This window comes from Cebus imitator, unplaced genomic scaffold (assembly GCF_001604975.1).
Source record: "Cebus imitator isolate Cc_AM_T3 unplaced genomic scaffold, Cebus_imitator-1.0 Scaffold85, whole genome shotgun sequence".
NCBI lineage: Eukaryota > Metazoa > Chordata > Mammalia > Primates > Cebidae > Cebus > Cebus imitator.
This window is the reverse complement of record NW_016107400.1, coordinates 2,953,810-2,971,350: the sequence shown is the minus strand read 5'-3', so window position 1 is coordinate 2,971,350 and position 17,541 is coordinate 2,953,810. Positions and strand designations below refer to the sequence as shown.

Genomic DNA, 17,541 nt, shown 5'->3' with positions numbered 1-17,541 from the left:
TTTTTTTTGAGATGGAGTCTTGCTCTGTCGCCCAGGCTAGAGTGCAGTGGTACAATCTTGGCTCACTGCAACCTCCGGCTTCCAGGTTCAAGTGATTCTCCTGCCTCAGTCTGGAGTAGCTGGGATTACAGGTGCCTGCCACCATGCCTAGCTAATTTTATATTTTTAGTAGAGATGGGGTTTCAGCATGCTGGCCAGGCTGGTTTTGAACTCTCGACCTCAGGCAGTCAGCCTGCCTTGACCTCCCAAAGTGTTGTGATTACAGGCATGAGCCACGTGCCAGCCAGCCTTTTTTTTTTTTTGGAGACAAAGTCTTGCTCTGTCACCCGGGCTGGAGTGCACTGGCACAATCTTGGCTCGCTGCAACTGCTGCCTCCTGGGTTCAAGTGATTCTTGTTTCTCAGCCTCTTGAGTAGCTAGGATTACAGGTATGCACCACCATGCCCAGCTAATTTTTGTATTTGTAGTAGAGACGAAGTTTTGCCATGTTGGCCAGGCTGGTCTCGAACTCCTGGCCTCAAGTGATCTGCCTGCCTCCGTCTCCCAAAATGCTGGGATTACATAAGTCAGCCACCATGCCCACTCCCTATTTCTCCTTTATATTATACTCCACTATAATATAATGTACCATTATATATCTTTGAAATTGTTATACAGAAGATGTGATAGATTATTAGAATAATCATCCTAATTAATCATGCCTCCTCAGTCCACACCTCTTTGCAATGTGACTTTGCTACTCCCACCAGCCAGGAAAAACTGGAGTCTATCTTTTATGTATTCATCAGTTCTTTGTGACTTTTGAGTTGCTTTGACCAATGGAACTTGGTGAAAGTCATGTTCCAGAAGGTCTTGGCTTTGCACTTTTGCTTTTACCCTCTTGGAAAGCTGCGAGAGACCACCACACTGCAAAGGAGCTGGTATGGCCCACTGGAGGATGAGAGGCCACACGGAGGAGAACCAAAGTGCCCCAGCTAGCAGGCAGCACCAGGGCCCCAGACACTTGAATGAGATTGAATAGGACCTTCCAGCCCAGCCCAGTCACCAGCTGAACGCAGTCACATGAGTGAGCCCAGGACAGAGCAGCAGAACAGCCCAGTCAGCCCAGGGTCACGAGAAATAATAAATCGTGGTTATTTTAAGCCACAAAGTTTTCTGGTAGTTTATTGTACAACAGAGTAATCAGGTAACTGATAAATAGGTTATATTATATCATCTAAGCATTTCATTTCAGGATAGCGAGAAGCACACTATACAATGCTATGACAAGGGAGCACTGGGCTCAATAGGGTTGAGAGTCACAGCTCTAATTATTTCCAACTGCTTTAAAATAAAACCCACTTTCTTTACTGGCTCATGTGATGTTACGGCTGTGGGGCTGACCCTGTCAAACTCACCTCCCATCTCTTTTGCTCACTCTGCCCCAAACATACTGTCCTGCTTTTTGTCCCTGGAAGAGGTCACAGAATTTGGCAGTACTGGGTCATTAGTAAACTTGAGTTGCACCAGACATAGTGAGCATTTAGATGCCAGAGTGCCACAGTAAAGAAAGAATGAGGCTGGGCACGGTGGCTCACACCTGTAATCACAGCACTTTGGGAGGCCGAGGTAGGCAGATTGTCTGAGCTCAGGAGTTTGCGACCAGGCTGGGCAACATGGTGAAACCTCCTCTCTACTAAAAAAATACAAAAAATTAGCCGAGTGTGGTGGTGTGGGCCTGTCGTCCCAGATACTCAGGAGGCTGAGGCAACAGAATTGCTTGAACCTGGGAGGCGCAGGTTGCAGTGAGCCGAGATCATGCCACTGCACTCCAGTCTGGGGGCGACACAGCGAGACTCCGTCTCAAAAAAAAAAAAAAAAGAATGAATGAATGGTAAAAAGATACAGATAAGGTGATTGACTGAGTGTGTCAGTGAAAAGAAAGAGAAAATAATCTAGATGAGGATCAAATACAAGGACTTGACAATGTTACTTATCTATAACTTATATTTTTCCTGATTACAAAGGTAACTCATGCTTCTTTTGAAATTGTTTAATATAGCCAAAATGTTGGAATATTAAATATAGGCGAGCAAAGGGATCAAACTTTCATCTTTTCCCCATCTTCCATGTGATTCTTCACTTATTAGTTAACGAATTGAGATACTATTATCTGCATTCTGTTTCCTTTGGCTTGTATACATGCTGCATAAATCGCTATACACACAGGAAATGTCTGTACAATATCTATTGTTGGCCACAGAGGTACTTCCACCAGCTCTTTGTATAAAGCAATCATTTTCTGTTGTTTATCTTTCACAGAGTATATTTGTTTAACACAATATAAAATACTGCTAGCACCCAGCTAATTTCACAGCAAGATTAGAAGGCCACTCGCTGTATTTGTAGATTGTCACTCTAATGCCATACAGATGTCTCTTAAAAAATCTCAATTACTTTTTTTACGTGATTGAAAATGACCATTTGGGAAAGGGCTAAATAAATCTATTTCACTTGTGAAATTCCTATCATGAAATGTACAGGGTCTTGATCTAATTCTCAGGCTGAGATAATGCATGGAAATCATGTGCTTAAGGTTTATTTTCTCAAGTGTCATCTCCACCAAAAATTAAGGATTAGAGAAACATCTTTGCAACCTGGGTTCAAGCGATTTTCCTGCCTCAGCCTCCCGAGTGGCTGGAATTACAGGCCCATGCCACCACGCCCAGCTAATTTTTTTGTATTCTTAGTAGAGATGGGGTTTCATTATGTTGGCCAAAGTGGTCTCAAACTCCTGACCTCCAGTGATCCACCTGTCTCGGTCTCCCAAAGTGCTGGGATTATAGGCGTGAGCCACCACACCTGGCCAGCCCTGACTTTTGAGAATCCATATTCATTCATTCATCCAATAAATACTCATTGAGTTCCTACTATGTTCCAGGCACTGTGAGGGCTGTGTCATAGGAAAAAAAAAAGCAGAAAAATAATGAAGTCAAGTATAACTAACTAGACATCAGCAGTTTAAGGGCAAAACAAAAATCAGCAAGTATTTTTGAGAAACTCAATATAAATGCTATTTCAAGATATAATTTGAATGGCCCAAATAAACAACAAATCACGCTGCTATGTAAGAGCCATTTGGATGCAAGCTCAGTTGTGGGTGACAGATAAGAATGCTCCAGTTATGTAATTTTGGTTGGAGGCCAGTCATCATTCAGTTTAAGCATCTATTCCCAATAACAGGATGTGAGGAACAGCTGAATCAAGAAAATGCAAATCTGTTGTGCAGATCTGGATAACGGGAGTTCCACTTGGGTCTGACAAATGTTGAAATGGCAATAATGTGATTTTTAAGCCTTCAGAAACAACCCACAAAAGACTACATAACCAGGGGGGGAACATAGAGGGAATCGGATTTAATTAAAAAATCCTAAGTCAGGAAATGAAGAAAGTTAATAGTTAATTCACCCACCTTGCATATTTGTAGCATTCAAAATACTGAGTTTCCTGGCAAAGCGTGAAAAGCAGAGGAGGAGGAAGCTAACATTCCTTGGGGTCTGGAAGCGTCATTCATTAGTTCCCCTCTTCTTCCCAATGGCAGGAGCAGGTCTGTTAGGAAACTGAGGCTCACGGATTACTTAGGGCTATGCTGCTAGGAAGCGGTCCAGCAGGATTTTGAATTCCACTGTGTCTGCCTTTCAAGCTTCTCCACTCTTACAAGTGAATAGGTTTGTTGCTGTTTTTGAGAGGCAGTCTCACTCTGTCATCCAAGCTGGACTGCAGTGGTGAGATCACTGCAACCTCCACTTCCCAGGTTCAAGCAAGTCTCCTGCATCAGCCTCCCAAGTGCCTGCCACCACGCCTGGCTAATTTGGGTATTTTTAGTAGAGAGACAGGGTTTTACTATGTTTCCTAGGTTGGTCTCAAACTCCTGGGCTCAAGCAATCCTCCCACCTTGGCCTCCTGACGTGCTGGAATTACAGGCATGAACCACCATGCCTGGTCACACATGAACGGTTTTAAAAACCCACATTTTCTACATTCCTTGATCATTCATTATAAAATTTAAACTTCAATGCTCTGTTCAAGCACCCCGGAGCATCTGATATTTAGACTGTTTTCATTTAGTCTCAGGAGCAGCTCATCTGGAGGATGTCAATGATGAAATATGAGTTGGCACAAGGATGCCTCATTAATCTCTAATATAATTAGACATTTCTCTGGTTCTTTAAAAGCATTTTATCACTGCATAGAGGCTGGAAACTGTTGCTAGCCCCCTTGTTACAAAATTATTTATGGGCAAATATTAGATACCCAACCTTCATGTAAAATCTTAATTACTGCCCTTTCAGCTGATTTTTGCGCCCTCTGAAAGGATATAAATTAGAAGAATCATGGCCAAGTAAATTAGCATAAAGGTTGCACAATGGAATATACATGCACCAAGGTCTAGAAATGAATTCCCAGCTATAGATCCACTGTAGCTATTTCTCCTTATTCATTCTTACTGCAGAGCAGTGAAAAAAAAAAATAGATACAAGGGGAAGAAAAATAAAAACAACTTTAGTTCATCATTATGGCTCCTCTAGGACAGGACCATGTCTTGTCCCCTCTTGTGTGCCTCGGGGTCTGGCCCCACGATCAACACACAGCAGTACTTAACCAATGTTTGTTGAACAGAACTAAACATGGGTGACTCAACCTGCTTGTAGATACTCTTTTTCTTTTTTTTGAGACAGAGTCTCCCTCTGTCTCCCAGGCCGGAGTGCAGTGGTGCAATCTCGGCTCACTGCAACTTCTGCTTCCCGGGTTGAAGCGATTTTCCTGCCTCAGCCTCCTGAGTAGCTGGCATTACAGGCGCGTGCCAGCAGGCCCAGCTATTTTTCGTATTTTTAATAGAGATGGGGTTTTACCATGTTGACCAAGATGGTCTTGATATCTCCTGACCTTGTGATCCGCCCACCTCGGCCTCCCAAAGTGCTGGGACTACAGGCGTGAGCTTGGCTGATATACTTTACACGTATGAAAACAAAGATTATTCCACTGTGCTCATTTCATTGTTTGATCATTATATTCCATCCTTTGTTCAATCCAATAAGAGGCACAGTACACTGAATATACTTTGGTGAACGGCAAGAGAGAAAAAAGTGATACAATTGCCGACATGTGACTCATGAGGTACTTTTCCTCATTTAGCGGCAGAACGGAAGGCAGAGAGACAAAGCCATCTGACAACGGCATGGCCAGGCTGAGCGTCTGCTCTGGGACCACTCTTCAGCCCACCCTCACTCGCCTTCCACTCAGCCACACCTTGCACCTGTTTAACCACAGGATACCTACCAACTATATCACACCACAATTTGATACAATTTCTGATGATTATCATTGCAGCAGGGGAAGGTCAGTTATGAGTAGTGGACAAGAATTAAATTGTCAGGAAAAGCCAAGTGAGCAAATGAAAAACAGGTAAGAATTAGAAGCAGTTTAAATTTGATAACTGAAGGCAAGTGAGCAGTCTGTTCTTCAGAAAATAGCTATGAATGAAAAAAAATCAGTATCTCTGGGAGCTATTTTGAGGACAGCCTCCAACTCCCATTTACTGGGAGGGATGGAAAGCCCGGCCTCAGGATCACCTGGGCCTTGGTTGGCGATGTGTGCTGTTTGCTGCTTACTAGGTGACCTTGAGTAATGCTCAACTTCTCTGCGTTCCAGGGCCATCGTCCATAAAAGGATGTGATGAAAAAGAGAATCTGGCTCAGAAGGTTATTGTAAGAGTGAAACAAGGTGATGGGCATAGGAAGCATTTGACCAGTGCTGACCCACAGCGAGCAACTGACCAGTAAGAGAGCTCCTCTTTTTGCCACCATGCCCAGCTAATTTTTGTAGAGAATGGGTTTTGCCATGTTACCCGGGGTGATCTCGAACTCCTAAGCTCCAGTGATCCACCCTCCTCAGCCTCCCAAAGTGCTGAAATTACAGGCACGAGCCACCACACCAGGCCTTCTCTGACTTTTGATACAATTTTTGATGATTATCATAGCAGTAGTCAAACCACAGGTGTCAGGAGAGCAGTTATCTGGATTTAATCATCAGTACCCGAATCACTGACATTTACTTTGCCAGCTTTTTCTGTTTACAGTCTTCATCAGCATAGTGCCCTCTCGTTAGTGAAAATAAGGGATCTGATCATTATGGTCTTCCAAGGTTCAAATATGGCAACCACATCTATAGTAGCACATCAGGAGAAAGAGGGGGGACTGAAGTCCCCAGATTTGAATTTACCAGGCCTCTGTGTCAAAACTAGGATTTCTGACAAAGTAATACGAGGAAAACCTTACAACTTATCTTTGTTGGGCTGAGAGATGTGAAACCCCACCCGCAGTTCTACCCGCAAGGGCTACAAGACGGCTGAATTGCATTTAAGAGAGGAAGGAACACTGTATGCCAGACTTTGGCCTTGCTGAGCGGGCCATGCAGGCTGAGAGCCACAGCTCGGTTGTTCAGGATCCAGAAGGGGTCTGAAGAGCGAGCATGGGGAGGGGGTTCCTGGAGGGTCAGAAATGCTTCCAGAGAGGATTAATGAAGTGTTTCTTGCTAAGTGCCAACAAAATCCCCTTCCCTCCTTCCCGTGAGAGGACCCATAAAAGATCACCCACAGTGATCTTCCTTGTGAGATCACTGTGGAATTGGGTGGTTTTTCTGGGAACTGGGACCAGGTCCTGAATCAGGACCCCAGATGGCTGAGGAACAAGAGTGAAGCCACGCAGGCAGCAGGTGCAGCCCACGGTATCTGGGAAGTACCTGTACCACTGTATCACTAAGATAAATAAGTTAACATGTATGGAGTTCTTCCTGGGTTCCAGGGACTGGCCTAAGCACTTTACATGAGCTACCTCATTTCATCAGCATAATAATCCCATGAGCAGGTGCTATGATTGTCCTCATTTAACATGTAAGGAACTGATAATGGCTCAGAAAGATGAAATGACTTGTCCTAGGCTGTGCAGCCAGTCAGGATGGAGGTTCAAAATCAGGTAACTTTGACTCAAGTGTTGCTCTTAGCTGCTATGCTATAGATCAAGACCCAATTTGCTAATTACTTGCATAATTAATATGAAGTCGGGGGGGGTCAGGCTGTGCTATTTGGCCCCCACTGCTCTCCCCCATCAACCAAACTCATGAAATAGATGCACATCTTCTTCCCTCACCCCTCCAGGGAATTTCTCCAGGGATGAGTCCAATAGAACAGCCTTCCCAGATAGAAGGAAGCTGGGTTTTGGTCAAGGACGTAGTAACAGTGACACACCCTGATGTGTAATCAAGCACTCACTTATTTACCATTTATCAAGGGCCAACTCTATGTTCACCATGTGCTAGGCATTGGGTAGCACTGACTAGAGATATAAAAATAAATGAGAGAAGCTGTCCTCAAGGAACTTAAACTACGGGGGGAGACAGACATGCATAAATTAAGTATATGTGGGCTAAGAATGTCTTAATTAAGGATGTCTTAATTTGCCATAAAATGAGGAACAGATGAAATACTCTGAAATCTGAGAGCTGGGATCAATTACTTCTAGTTTGAGCCCAGCAGGGAACTGGAAGCTTGAGAGAAAAGTTACGGAGCTGAGTTTGGAAAAGCAAGTAGAACTTAAATATGCAGAGAAGAGGAGCTCAGGGATTTTTTTTTTCCGAAAAAAGCAGGAGCAGATGCACAGAGGCTGTGAGGTGGGGGCTAGTTCAGGGAACTCCGAGTGGTTCTGCTTGGGTGGAGGGTACCATCAGGAAGGTGGGCACTGGGGAAGAGGGAGGGAGGGAGAAAGGAAGGAAGGAAAGAACCAAGGAACAAATGAACTAGGCAGGGCCCTGAAAGCTAGGCTGAGAGCTAGTGACTTCATCACGTGGATCTGCTGTTGGCCAGTGGTGAACCATGGCCCAGAGGGAGATCCCAAATTCCTCCTTCCTAGGTATGCTACCCAAATTCTTATCAATGTCTCATCATCCATTTCTGTCTCAAGTAAAGACACAACTGTCATGGTGAGGCCTGTCAAAGGAATGTTATGCTAAGTGGGTTAAATGGCAGGCAATTAGGGGGAGGTATAATATGGCGTGATTAAGAGGCAAAGGGGGCAGGATACCGTCAAGGCGCTGATGGGGAAAAACTGAGTATTTGCTAGAACATGTGGGAACTTTAACTCCTCGGTATATAGAAGTACCAGCACAGCGGTATGCAGCTGTTCTCGGATGGGGACCCCGTGCTGAAGGGCAACTACTTGGGTGGTATCATTAACTATGAGTAATTTTATAGATCCCAGGATGTGTCAGACTCACTGAGGCTTACACCGTAATTACTGCCAATTTTTTTTAGTATCTTTTTTTTTTCTTGCTCTGCTTCCAGGCTGGGGTGGGCGGCATGATCATGGCACACTGCAGCCTCAACCTCCAGGACTCAGTTGATCCTTCTACCTCCTGAGCAGCTGGGACTACACCAGCTGGTATGCACCACTAGGCCTGGCTAATTTTTTTTTTTTTTTTTTTTCTGTAGATCCTGGGTCTCACTTTGTAGCCCAGGCTGGTCTTGAACTCCTAGGCTCAGACAATCCTTCTGCCTTGGACTCCCAAAGTGCTGGGATTACGGGCTTGAGCCACTGTACCCGGCCTGTAGTATCATTTTGAATCATTTAATCTAGATTTGAATCCTAACTCTGCCATTCACCCCTGATCACATTTCAGGCCTCTGTGTCCCTCCATTTCCTCTCTGCAGAGTGCAGATGATAATGATAGCAGGAAGCTCACATGGCTGGGGAGAGCAACTGCAATAATGGAAGATAAAGCACTCGGCAAAGTGCTCAGCAAAGAGCAAGTGCTTGGTCAATATCAAATGTTGTAATTTTACTCTATTCATCTGGATCATCCAAAATTCTAGAATTCAAAACTGTGCAGGAAACACATACACCCAAAGTATCACGTGAACCATGGAAAAGAGGGACCCTCTAAGGGTATCCACATGGGGGTAGGCCAGGATCAGAACTCGGTTTGTAGAGATGATTCTCTGCAGTGCAATGTTAACTGTTATTAAATGAGCACTTACTGTGTTACAAGCCTCTCTGCAAGCAATTTACATTCATGACAGTTGGCATGGAACGGAGAGAGGCCAGGGCGAACAGTCAGTCCAGAGCAAAGGAGAAGTAAGGAGAGTTTTGTGGGATGTTTATTTTGAGTTGGGGGTCTTGCTGTTGCCCACGCTGGAGTGCAGTGGAGTACGTTCCTTGCAGTGACGTGATCGTGGATCACTGCAACCTCAAACCTCTGGCCTCAAGGATCTTCCTGCCTCAGCCTCTTAAATAGCTGGGACTACAGGTATGTGCCACCACACCTAGCTAATTAAAAAAAAAAAAAAAAATTCTTAGAGGCTGGGGGCGAAGTGGCTCATGCCTATAATCCCAGCACTTTGGGAGGCTGAGGCAGGTGGATCACAAGGTCAGGAGTTTGAGACCAGGCTGGTTAACATGGAAACCCTGTCTCTACTAAAAATACAAAAATAAGTTGGGTGTGGTGGCATGTGCCTGTAGTCCCAGCTACTCCAGAAGCTGAGGCAGCAGAATCACTTGAACCCAGGAGGGGGAGATTGCAGTGAGCTGAGATCATGCCACTATACTCCAGGCTGGGCGACAGGGCGAGACTCCATTCTCTAAAAAAAAAATTTTTTTAGAGATGGGGGTCTCACTGTGTTGCCCAGTGGTCTTGATCCTGTCAACAAGCGATCTTCCCTCCTCAGCTTCCCAAAGTGCTGGGATTATAGGTGTGAGCCATTGTGCCCGGCCAAGGAGAGCTCTAATCAGTGCACATAATAAACAGAAGTCGAAGACCCAAGAAACCTGGTGGATGCCAAATTGCACAGGAGAGGGGCAGGCAGGAGGCCAAGCAAGGCGGAAAACCTCTCCGGAGTCCAAGTGGCCAGACAGATGGCAGCGCATGTATGTGCACAACTAGATGGTGTGGCTGGAACTGGCTAAGTGACCCCAAACACAGGCTTTCCCTCCCGAAGGGGTCATCTGGAGAACAACTTGATGGTACCAAGATAATGAGCAATCATCTGATAATAATGAATTATTGAGAATCCCAAAATAAATCCTGCCAAGCAACTGACCTCGAAACATTTTTCTTTCTTCGCTTGATGAAGCAGGCTAGCCATTCCAGGAAGCAGAACAGGAAAGATGAAAGTTTCCAAATATTCTTTGGGACAACCTAAAAGAAACAAACAAAAACTCCTGCTGCAAATCCCCAGTGGCCCAAGTTAATCTGGGAGAAATGTTTACTTTTGAACCAGAAAAAGGTACTGTCCATTCAGTCACATGATCTTAGATGTTATATTTTGCTCCAGACTGCAGAGCTGGGCTGTATTACTAAAATAACTTAAAATGTCCCTCTGAGCCTCTGTAGTCTGGTGAAGATGTAGGAAGTATCCTACATAAGGCCAAGTCCATCAGCTTGTTATGACCCCAAAGCAGGAAGAGCAAGGGGGCCAGTGTGGCCAGAGAGACAGAAACAAGGGAAGTGTGGTGGGAATCGGAACCAGAGAGGAACTGGGAGTGAGAGTGTAATGGATAAGGCACTATGGTCAGAGTAATAAAGGCAGTGGTCAGCCAAGGCCTAAAGCATGCAGGAGGCACAGAACAAACCAGCAGGAGACGGTCTGGCACCGGGGAGGGCCCAAGGAACTATGACTCAGATCTGCAGTCTACACCTCTGGCTTCTACACACAAAGCAGAGAAGCATGATGTTTTCTTCTGCTTTTTACATTTTTTTTTTTTTTTTTGTAAAAAGGCTGGAGTGCAGTGGCATGATCATAGCTCACTGCAGCCTAGACCTCTTGAGTTGCAGCAATCCTCCCAGCTTAGCCTCCCGAGTAGTTGGGACTACAAGTACGTGCCACCACACCCAGCCAATTTTTTTTTAGACAGAGTCTTGCTCTGTTGCCCAGGCTGGAATGCAGTGGCGCGATCTCAGCTCACTGCAACCTCCACCTCCCAGATTCAAGCGATTCTCCTGCCACCACCCCAGGCTAAATTTTGTATTTTTAGTAGAGACAGGGTTTTACCATGTTGGCCAGGTTGGTCTTGAATTCCTGACCTCAAATGATCTCCCGCCTTGGCCTCCCAAAGTGCTGGGATTACAGGCGTGAGCCACCATGTCTGGCCATAATTTTTTATTTTCATTTTTTATATAGATGTAGAGATGAGGTCTCCCAGGGCTCAAGTAATCCTCCTGCCTTGGTCTCTCAAAGTGCTGATATTACAGGCATAAGCCATCACAGCCAGCTACATTTGTTTACTGTTCTCTTTTCCTACTTTTTATTTAGCATAAAATGAAAGTATGCTTTTTGTTACTTATTTTCTTTATTACTTTTTTAACTTTAAAGATACATCAGTGAAATAAAGGACATTTAAAAATAAAACAAGAACACATTCTTTCCTATGTATGTGGCATCCTGAGGTCTGTCTGTCCACTTCCATACCCACCCTTTGGTTCTGCAATGTTAAAAGCCCCAAATTATAAAAGATGGCCTCTCCCTTACTCACATGTTTTTGGGTTGACTGTTTCCGATTTGTCTTGAGGACAGGGTGTATGTGAGATCACGGTGAAATGGGAAACCGGAAAATAGTGCTCTGCACTGAAGCCATGAAAAAGCATTTCCTCTACTGGCGCGACCTGGAGGCAGGCAGGAGAGGGGAGGCAATTCACTCGAACAGTTTAAATAATTGTATTTTCTTGTATAATCTTATAAAGGAGCAAAATTCTACACCAGCCTTTAGGTTCAGGGGGATACACTGAGCACAAACCGTTGTCTCCCTTCCCTCCTGAGACACCTGTAAATGACAAGGCACAAACCCCTGACAGAGAAAAGGAGGAACATCTGTGGATGAGAGATTTGTAAACATGTCCAAAACACCAGGGACGAAGCCTCATTCAAAAAGCAAGAAGCTCGTGCCTGTAATCCCAGCACTGTGGGAGGTTGAGGCAGGTGAATCAACTGAGGTCAGGAGTTCAATACCAGCCTGGCCAACATGGTGAAACTGTCTCTACTAAAAATACAAAAAAGTAGCCCAGCATGGTGGTGGGTGCCTGTGATCCCAGCTACTTCGGAGGCTGAGGCAAGAGAATTGCTTGAACTCGGGTGATGGAGGTTGCAGTGAGCTGAGATCATGCCACTGCACTCCAGCCTGGGCAACAAGAGTGAAACTCCATCTCAAAAAAAAAAAAAAAAAAAAAAAAAAAAAAAAAAAAAAAAAAAAAAAAAAAAAAAAAAAAAAAAAAAAAAAAAAAAGAGTAGAAGTAACAGTCACAGGAGGAAGCTGACCCAGAGGACAGACGTCAGTCTTCCTATCGGATCCCCAAGGGACACAACACTCAAGTTGACAGGCATTGCACAGGGAAGGAACAAGAATGGAATGATATACGGCGAGGTTGGGTAGAAGTCCAGCAGGGCTAACGTGGCCTGCTGTTCACACTCCCCTCAAGCTTCTGTTCCCTCAATATCATGAAGCTGTGTTCATACCAGCATTGGATCTCCAGCTCCCCCTGCTCTCCAGGGATTCTTATGTAAACCAATGAAACAGCCTGAAAAGGAGTAGAACACTTAGAACTGCTTAGGGCACCATGATGGTGGCAAAAGAAAAAAATTTGGGCCAGGTACGTTGGCTCACACCTGTGATTCTAGCACTTTGGGAGGCTGAGAAGGGCAGATGGCTTGAGCCCATGAGTTCCAGACCAGCCTGGGCAACACAGACCTCATCTCTACTAAAATTCGAAAATAGCCGGCAGTGGTGGCATACGCCTGTAGTCCCAGCATTGGGAGGCAGAGGCGGGAAGATCGCTTGAGCCCAGGAAGTTGGGGCTGCAGTAAGCCCTGACTGCGCCACTGCACTCCATCCTAGTGTGACAGGCTGTGAGACCCTATCTCAAAAAAGAAAGAAAAAAATTGATTTGGAGACCCTATCTCAAAAAAGAAAGAAAAAAATTGATTTGGAGACCCCCCTGCCCAATCCCAAAATACCAACTCTCTGCCTGTTCATCCTAAAGAAAAGTCTGCCAGTGGACAATCACTCTTCGTGAGCACCCAGTCAGTGCTTTGCTATTCATGGAAGAGACCCATCCAGAAAACAAACTCACATACACAGCAGTAGAAGAAACCCACACCAGCTGTGATACTGTGATGGTTAATTTTCAGTGTCAACTTGACTGGAGTAAAGGATACCTAGGTAACTAGCAGAGCATTATTTCTGGGTGTGACAGCAAGGGTTTTCTGGAAGAGACTGGTGTGTGTGTTGGTGGACTGAGTGGTGATCTGTTCTCAATGTGGGCAGTTACCATTGGATTGGCTGGGGGCCCGGAAGGAACAAAAAGGCGAGGAAGGGTGAATTCTTGCTCTCTTCTGGGGCCAGGACACCCTTCTACTCCAGTCCTTGGACCTCAGAACTCCAGGTTCTCTGACTTTTAGATTCCAGGGCTCTTACCATAGTCCCTGGGGCTCTCAGAGGCTAATTAGGCCCAGTCAGGTTTCCACTTAACCCTGCCATGTATCATAAACAGAGGCCCTCAGACTGGTAGTTAACACTGTTGTTTTTTCCTGGCTCTGAGGCTTTTGGATTTGGACTGAGCCACTCTAGCAGCTTCCCTGGTTCTCCAGCTTGCAGACGGCCTACTCAGTCTCCATAATCATGTGAGCCAATTACCCAGTAAATCCCCTCTCACATATCTCTCTCTATATATATATATCCTACTGATTTTGTCTCTCTGGGGAACCCTAATATACCAACTATACAGAAAAATCCACTGAGGACCAATGTACATTTTAAACCAGCAAGTGAATCTCTTTATACAGGTCAAGGAGACCATAGTACAAAAGGTGAAGAGCAATACCTACTGTTAGAACAACTGGCCCTGGAAGAAGCACAGAGAATTCAGGGAAGAGAACTGTGATTTGTATCTGCAGAGAAACTTGAGAAACAATGGCATCCATAAAGCAAGAACAAGATGCTAGGAGATAAGGAACAATCACAGAACAAGACGGTTTTTAGGCACAAGGTCTCTGTCACAGGCAGCTGCAATGATGGCAGTTACTAGAAGTCCAGAAACAGGTTTTGGTTCCATCCCTGTTACCATACCCAAGTCCCTTCATCTCTCAGAGCCTTGCTTTTTAAAAATTTTAAACTCTTAAGCTCCTATCTCATTCCAAGGTAGACTGCATGAGGGTCTCTCTTCCTGGCTGCCCTGTCCTTTGCCCTCTCTCCTTAGCACAGTCTTTGTCTTGTCTACCCAGGAAGGCAGAGCAACGTGCTCTAACTGCAACTGTCCCCACCATGGACATGGTGTTAGATCCACTGCAAAGGCCTTTCTCATCCGGGGTCTCATGTGAGCCCCACAGAAGCCCAGTGAATTAGTCAAGGATCATCTGCCCCATTTAATAACTGCAGAATCCCAGCTGGATGCGGTGGTTCACACCTGTAATCCCAACATTTGGGAGACGGAGGCAGGCAGATCACTTGAAGTCAGGAGTTTGAGACCAGCCTGGACAACATGATGAAACCCTGTCTCGATTAAAACTCCCAGGTATGGTGGCGGGTGCCTGTAGTCCCAGCTACTTAGGTTGCAGTGAGCTGAGATTGTGCCACTGCACTCCAACCTGGTCGACAGAGCAAGACCCTGTCTCAGAAAATAAATAGATAAATAAAATAGACGCCGAAACTAAGGCTCAAAGAGGTTATGTGATACCCCCTAAGTCACGCTGTTAGTATTAGCACAGGAATTTGCCCCAAATTTCTGGTTCTCACTCTGGTGCCCTCCTTTTCCCACCTCCTGAACTCATACACTGTCTGACATTCACAAGCTGTCCATGCTATTCTCATTTAAGAACTTCTTACTCAGGTTGAGGCCTAGGTAATACTCACAGTAATCACAGGTTCCTGTTTGACTTTATATCCTTCTGGAAAGGGAGGCTGCTCAGCTTCACACTCTAAAGGAAAAGGGAAAAAAATCCTTAATTCCATATTTCACTATAGTTTCTGGTATAATTTCCTTTTCTGAATAAAACATTCTTAAATCTTATTTTGGCTGGTGGTGTACAGAAATGAAAAACCAACTAGCCATGACAGGTTAACATTTAATGTAATTTAAAGTTAACATTTAATGATATTTAAAGTTGGTAAGAGGCTGGGTGCAGTATCTGATGCCTGTAATCCCAGCACTCTGGGAGGCTGAAGCGGGAGGATCACCTGAGGTCAGGAGTTCGAGACCAGCCTGGCCAACATGGTGAAACCCTGTCTCTACTAAAAATACAAAAATTGGGCCGGGCATGGTGGCTCACGCATGTAATCCCAGCACTTTGGGAGGTGGAGGCAGGCGGATCACCTGAGGTTGGGAATTTGAGACCAGCCTGGCCAACATGGAGAATCCCTGTGTCTACTAAAAATACAAAATTTGCCAGCTGTGGTGGTGCATGCCTGTAATCCCAGCTACTTGGGAGGATGAGGCAGGAGAATCACTTGAACTTGGGAGGCGGAGGTTGCAGAGAGCCAAGATTGCGCCATTGCACTCCAGCCTGGGCGACGAGTGAAACTCCATCTCAAAAATAAATAAATAAATAAATACAAAAATTAGCTGGGCATGATGGCGGGTGCCTATAGTTCTGGCTACTCAGGAGGCTGAGGCAAGAAAATTACTTGAACCCGGGAGGCAGAGGTTGCAGTGAGCCGAGATCTCACCACTGCATTCCAGCCTGGGAACAGAGTGAGACTCCATCTCTAAATAAATAAATTTAAAAATGAAGTTGGTAAGAGATGGTTGGCTTCTCACATGAAAGAGTTGAGGCTTTATGTAAGAGTCTGAGGCTGTTTCCTGAGGACACAACTTCAGGTTTTGACAATATGATGGAAAGGAATTAAGGGAGGAAGAGAACGTGGAGGTTGGTAAAGGTAAGACACTGAGCACACGCAGAGGACAGGCTAACACAAAGAGCAGTCCACATAAGTTTCACAGGGTTGCAACAGCTAGGATTGAGAGAGGAACAGAAAATGCTCATGGCCTGCATTCGTTACATCTCTAAAGCAAACACTGATAAAAATATTTCTGGAAAGGTCAGTGCTGTCAAGGCAATTGTAGAGTCACTTGCGGTCATGAGGAAAAATTAATTTATGGGCAAGACGGTATGGATGGCATACAGTCATATGGACACGAGTTTTATTTGATTCCCTAGTTACTTGCAGACAGTACAGCATTTCCTCCGCTTCTCAATTTTTTTTTTTTTTAACTCCTAAGCATCAGCTGAGGACAAGTATGTCAGGTTGCAGATTATAAGCAATTTATTTCTCAATACCAACTCTATTTGTTTCTTATTGTTGTGTAGCAAATTAGCACAACTTATCAACTTACAGGAACATGAATTTATTAACTCACAATTCCCTTGAGTCAAGAGTCTAAGAATGGATCAGGGCTTTACTAGGCTGAATTCAGGGTATCACAGCCAAAGCTATAATCTTTGAGGGTTGGGATCTTTTCCCAGGCTTATTGGCTGTTGAATTTTAGTTTCTTGGCTGGGCACAGTGACTCACACCTGTAATTCCAGCACTTTGGGAGGCCGAGGTGGGTGGATCACCTGAGGTCAGGTGTTTGAGACCAGACTGGTCAACATGGTGAAAACCCATCTCTACTAAAAATACAAAAGTTAGCTGGGTGTGGTGGTGTATGCCTGTAATCCCAGCTACTCAAGAGACTGAGCCACAAGAATCACTTGAACCTGGGAGGTGGAGGTTGCAGTGAGCCAAGATCTCACCATTGCACTCCAGCCTGAGTGACACAATGAGACTCTGTCTCAAAAAAAATAAAAAAAGAATTTTAGTTTCTTGTGGTTGAGGTCTCAGGTCCTTGCTATCTCGTGGTTGTCAGCTGGGGACCCTCTCAGCTCTTAGAAGGCACTCTCAGGTTCTTGCCATGGGTAATGCACAACTTGGATGCTCCTACTTCAAGGGCAACAGGAGAATCTGCTCTGCTTGAATCTCTGATTTCTGACTTCTTTTAATGGCTCACTTGTTAGGTCAGGCCCGCCTACAATAATCTCCCTAATTTAAAACCAGCTAGTTAAAAGCTTTAAACATATCTGGAAAACAGTCTGTCATACCTAAATTAGTGTTTGATTGAATAACTGAGGTATGTGCATAGGTGGCAAGAATCTTGGGGGCTATCTTAGAATTCTGCCTATCATACCAGCCTCAGCTCTACCATATTTTTTCCTCTCAGGCATGCATGTAAATTCACCCTTCTTCTCCAGCTGCCTTGGGAACCACTGATACAGTGTGAAAACTGCTTATTTGGGTTTAAAGTGTAAACAATTATTTTCTTTCTGATTAAAAAAGCAAGACATACTTATTGAAAGGAAATTTCAAATAACACAGGGATGTCTTATGTAGAGTGTAAAAGACACACCTAATCCTGTTGCAACCCTAAAGCCATTGTTAGATATGGAATAGATCCAACCAAATTTTTTTTTTTTTTTTTTTTTTTTTT

At 44.7% G+C, this 17,541-nt stretch overlaps 1 protein-coding gene across 3 annotated transcripts in view; it reads right to left on the bottom strand.

Moving 5' to 3' along the window:
• Positions 1 to 17,541, bottom strand: part of IQCK (IQ motif containing K) — a 144,605-nt gene that overhangs the window by 117,864 nt on the left and 9,200 nt on the right. For all 3 annotated transcript variants that reach the window (XM_017534303.2, XM_037740546.1, XM_037740547.1), the window contains exons 2-4: positions 14,931 to 14,995; positions 11,562 to 11,691; positions 10,130 to 10,227 (exon numbers count right to left, since the gene is read on the bottom strand). In XM_017534303.2, the coding sequence (XP_017389792.1) occupies positions 10,130 to 10,227; positions 11,562 to 11,691; positions 14,931 to 14,995 (293 nt within the window). The remainder of the gene's footprint in view (positions 1 to 10,129; positions 10,228 to 11,561; positions 11,692 to 14,930; positions 14,996 to 17,541) is intronic.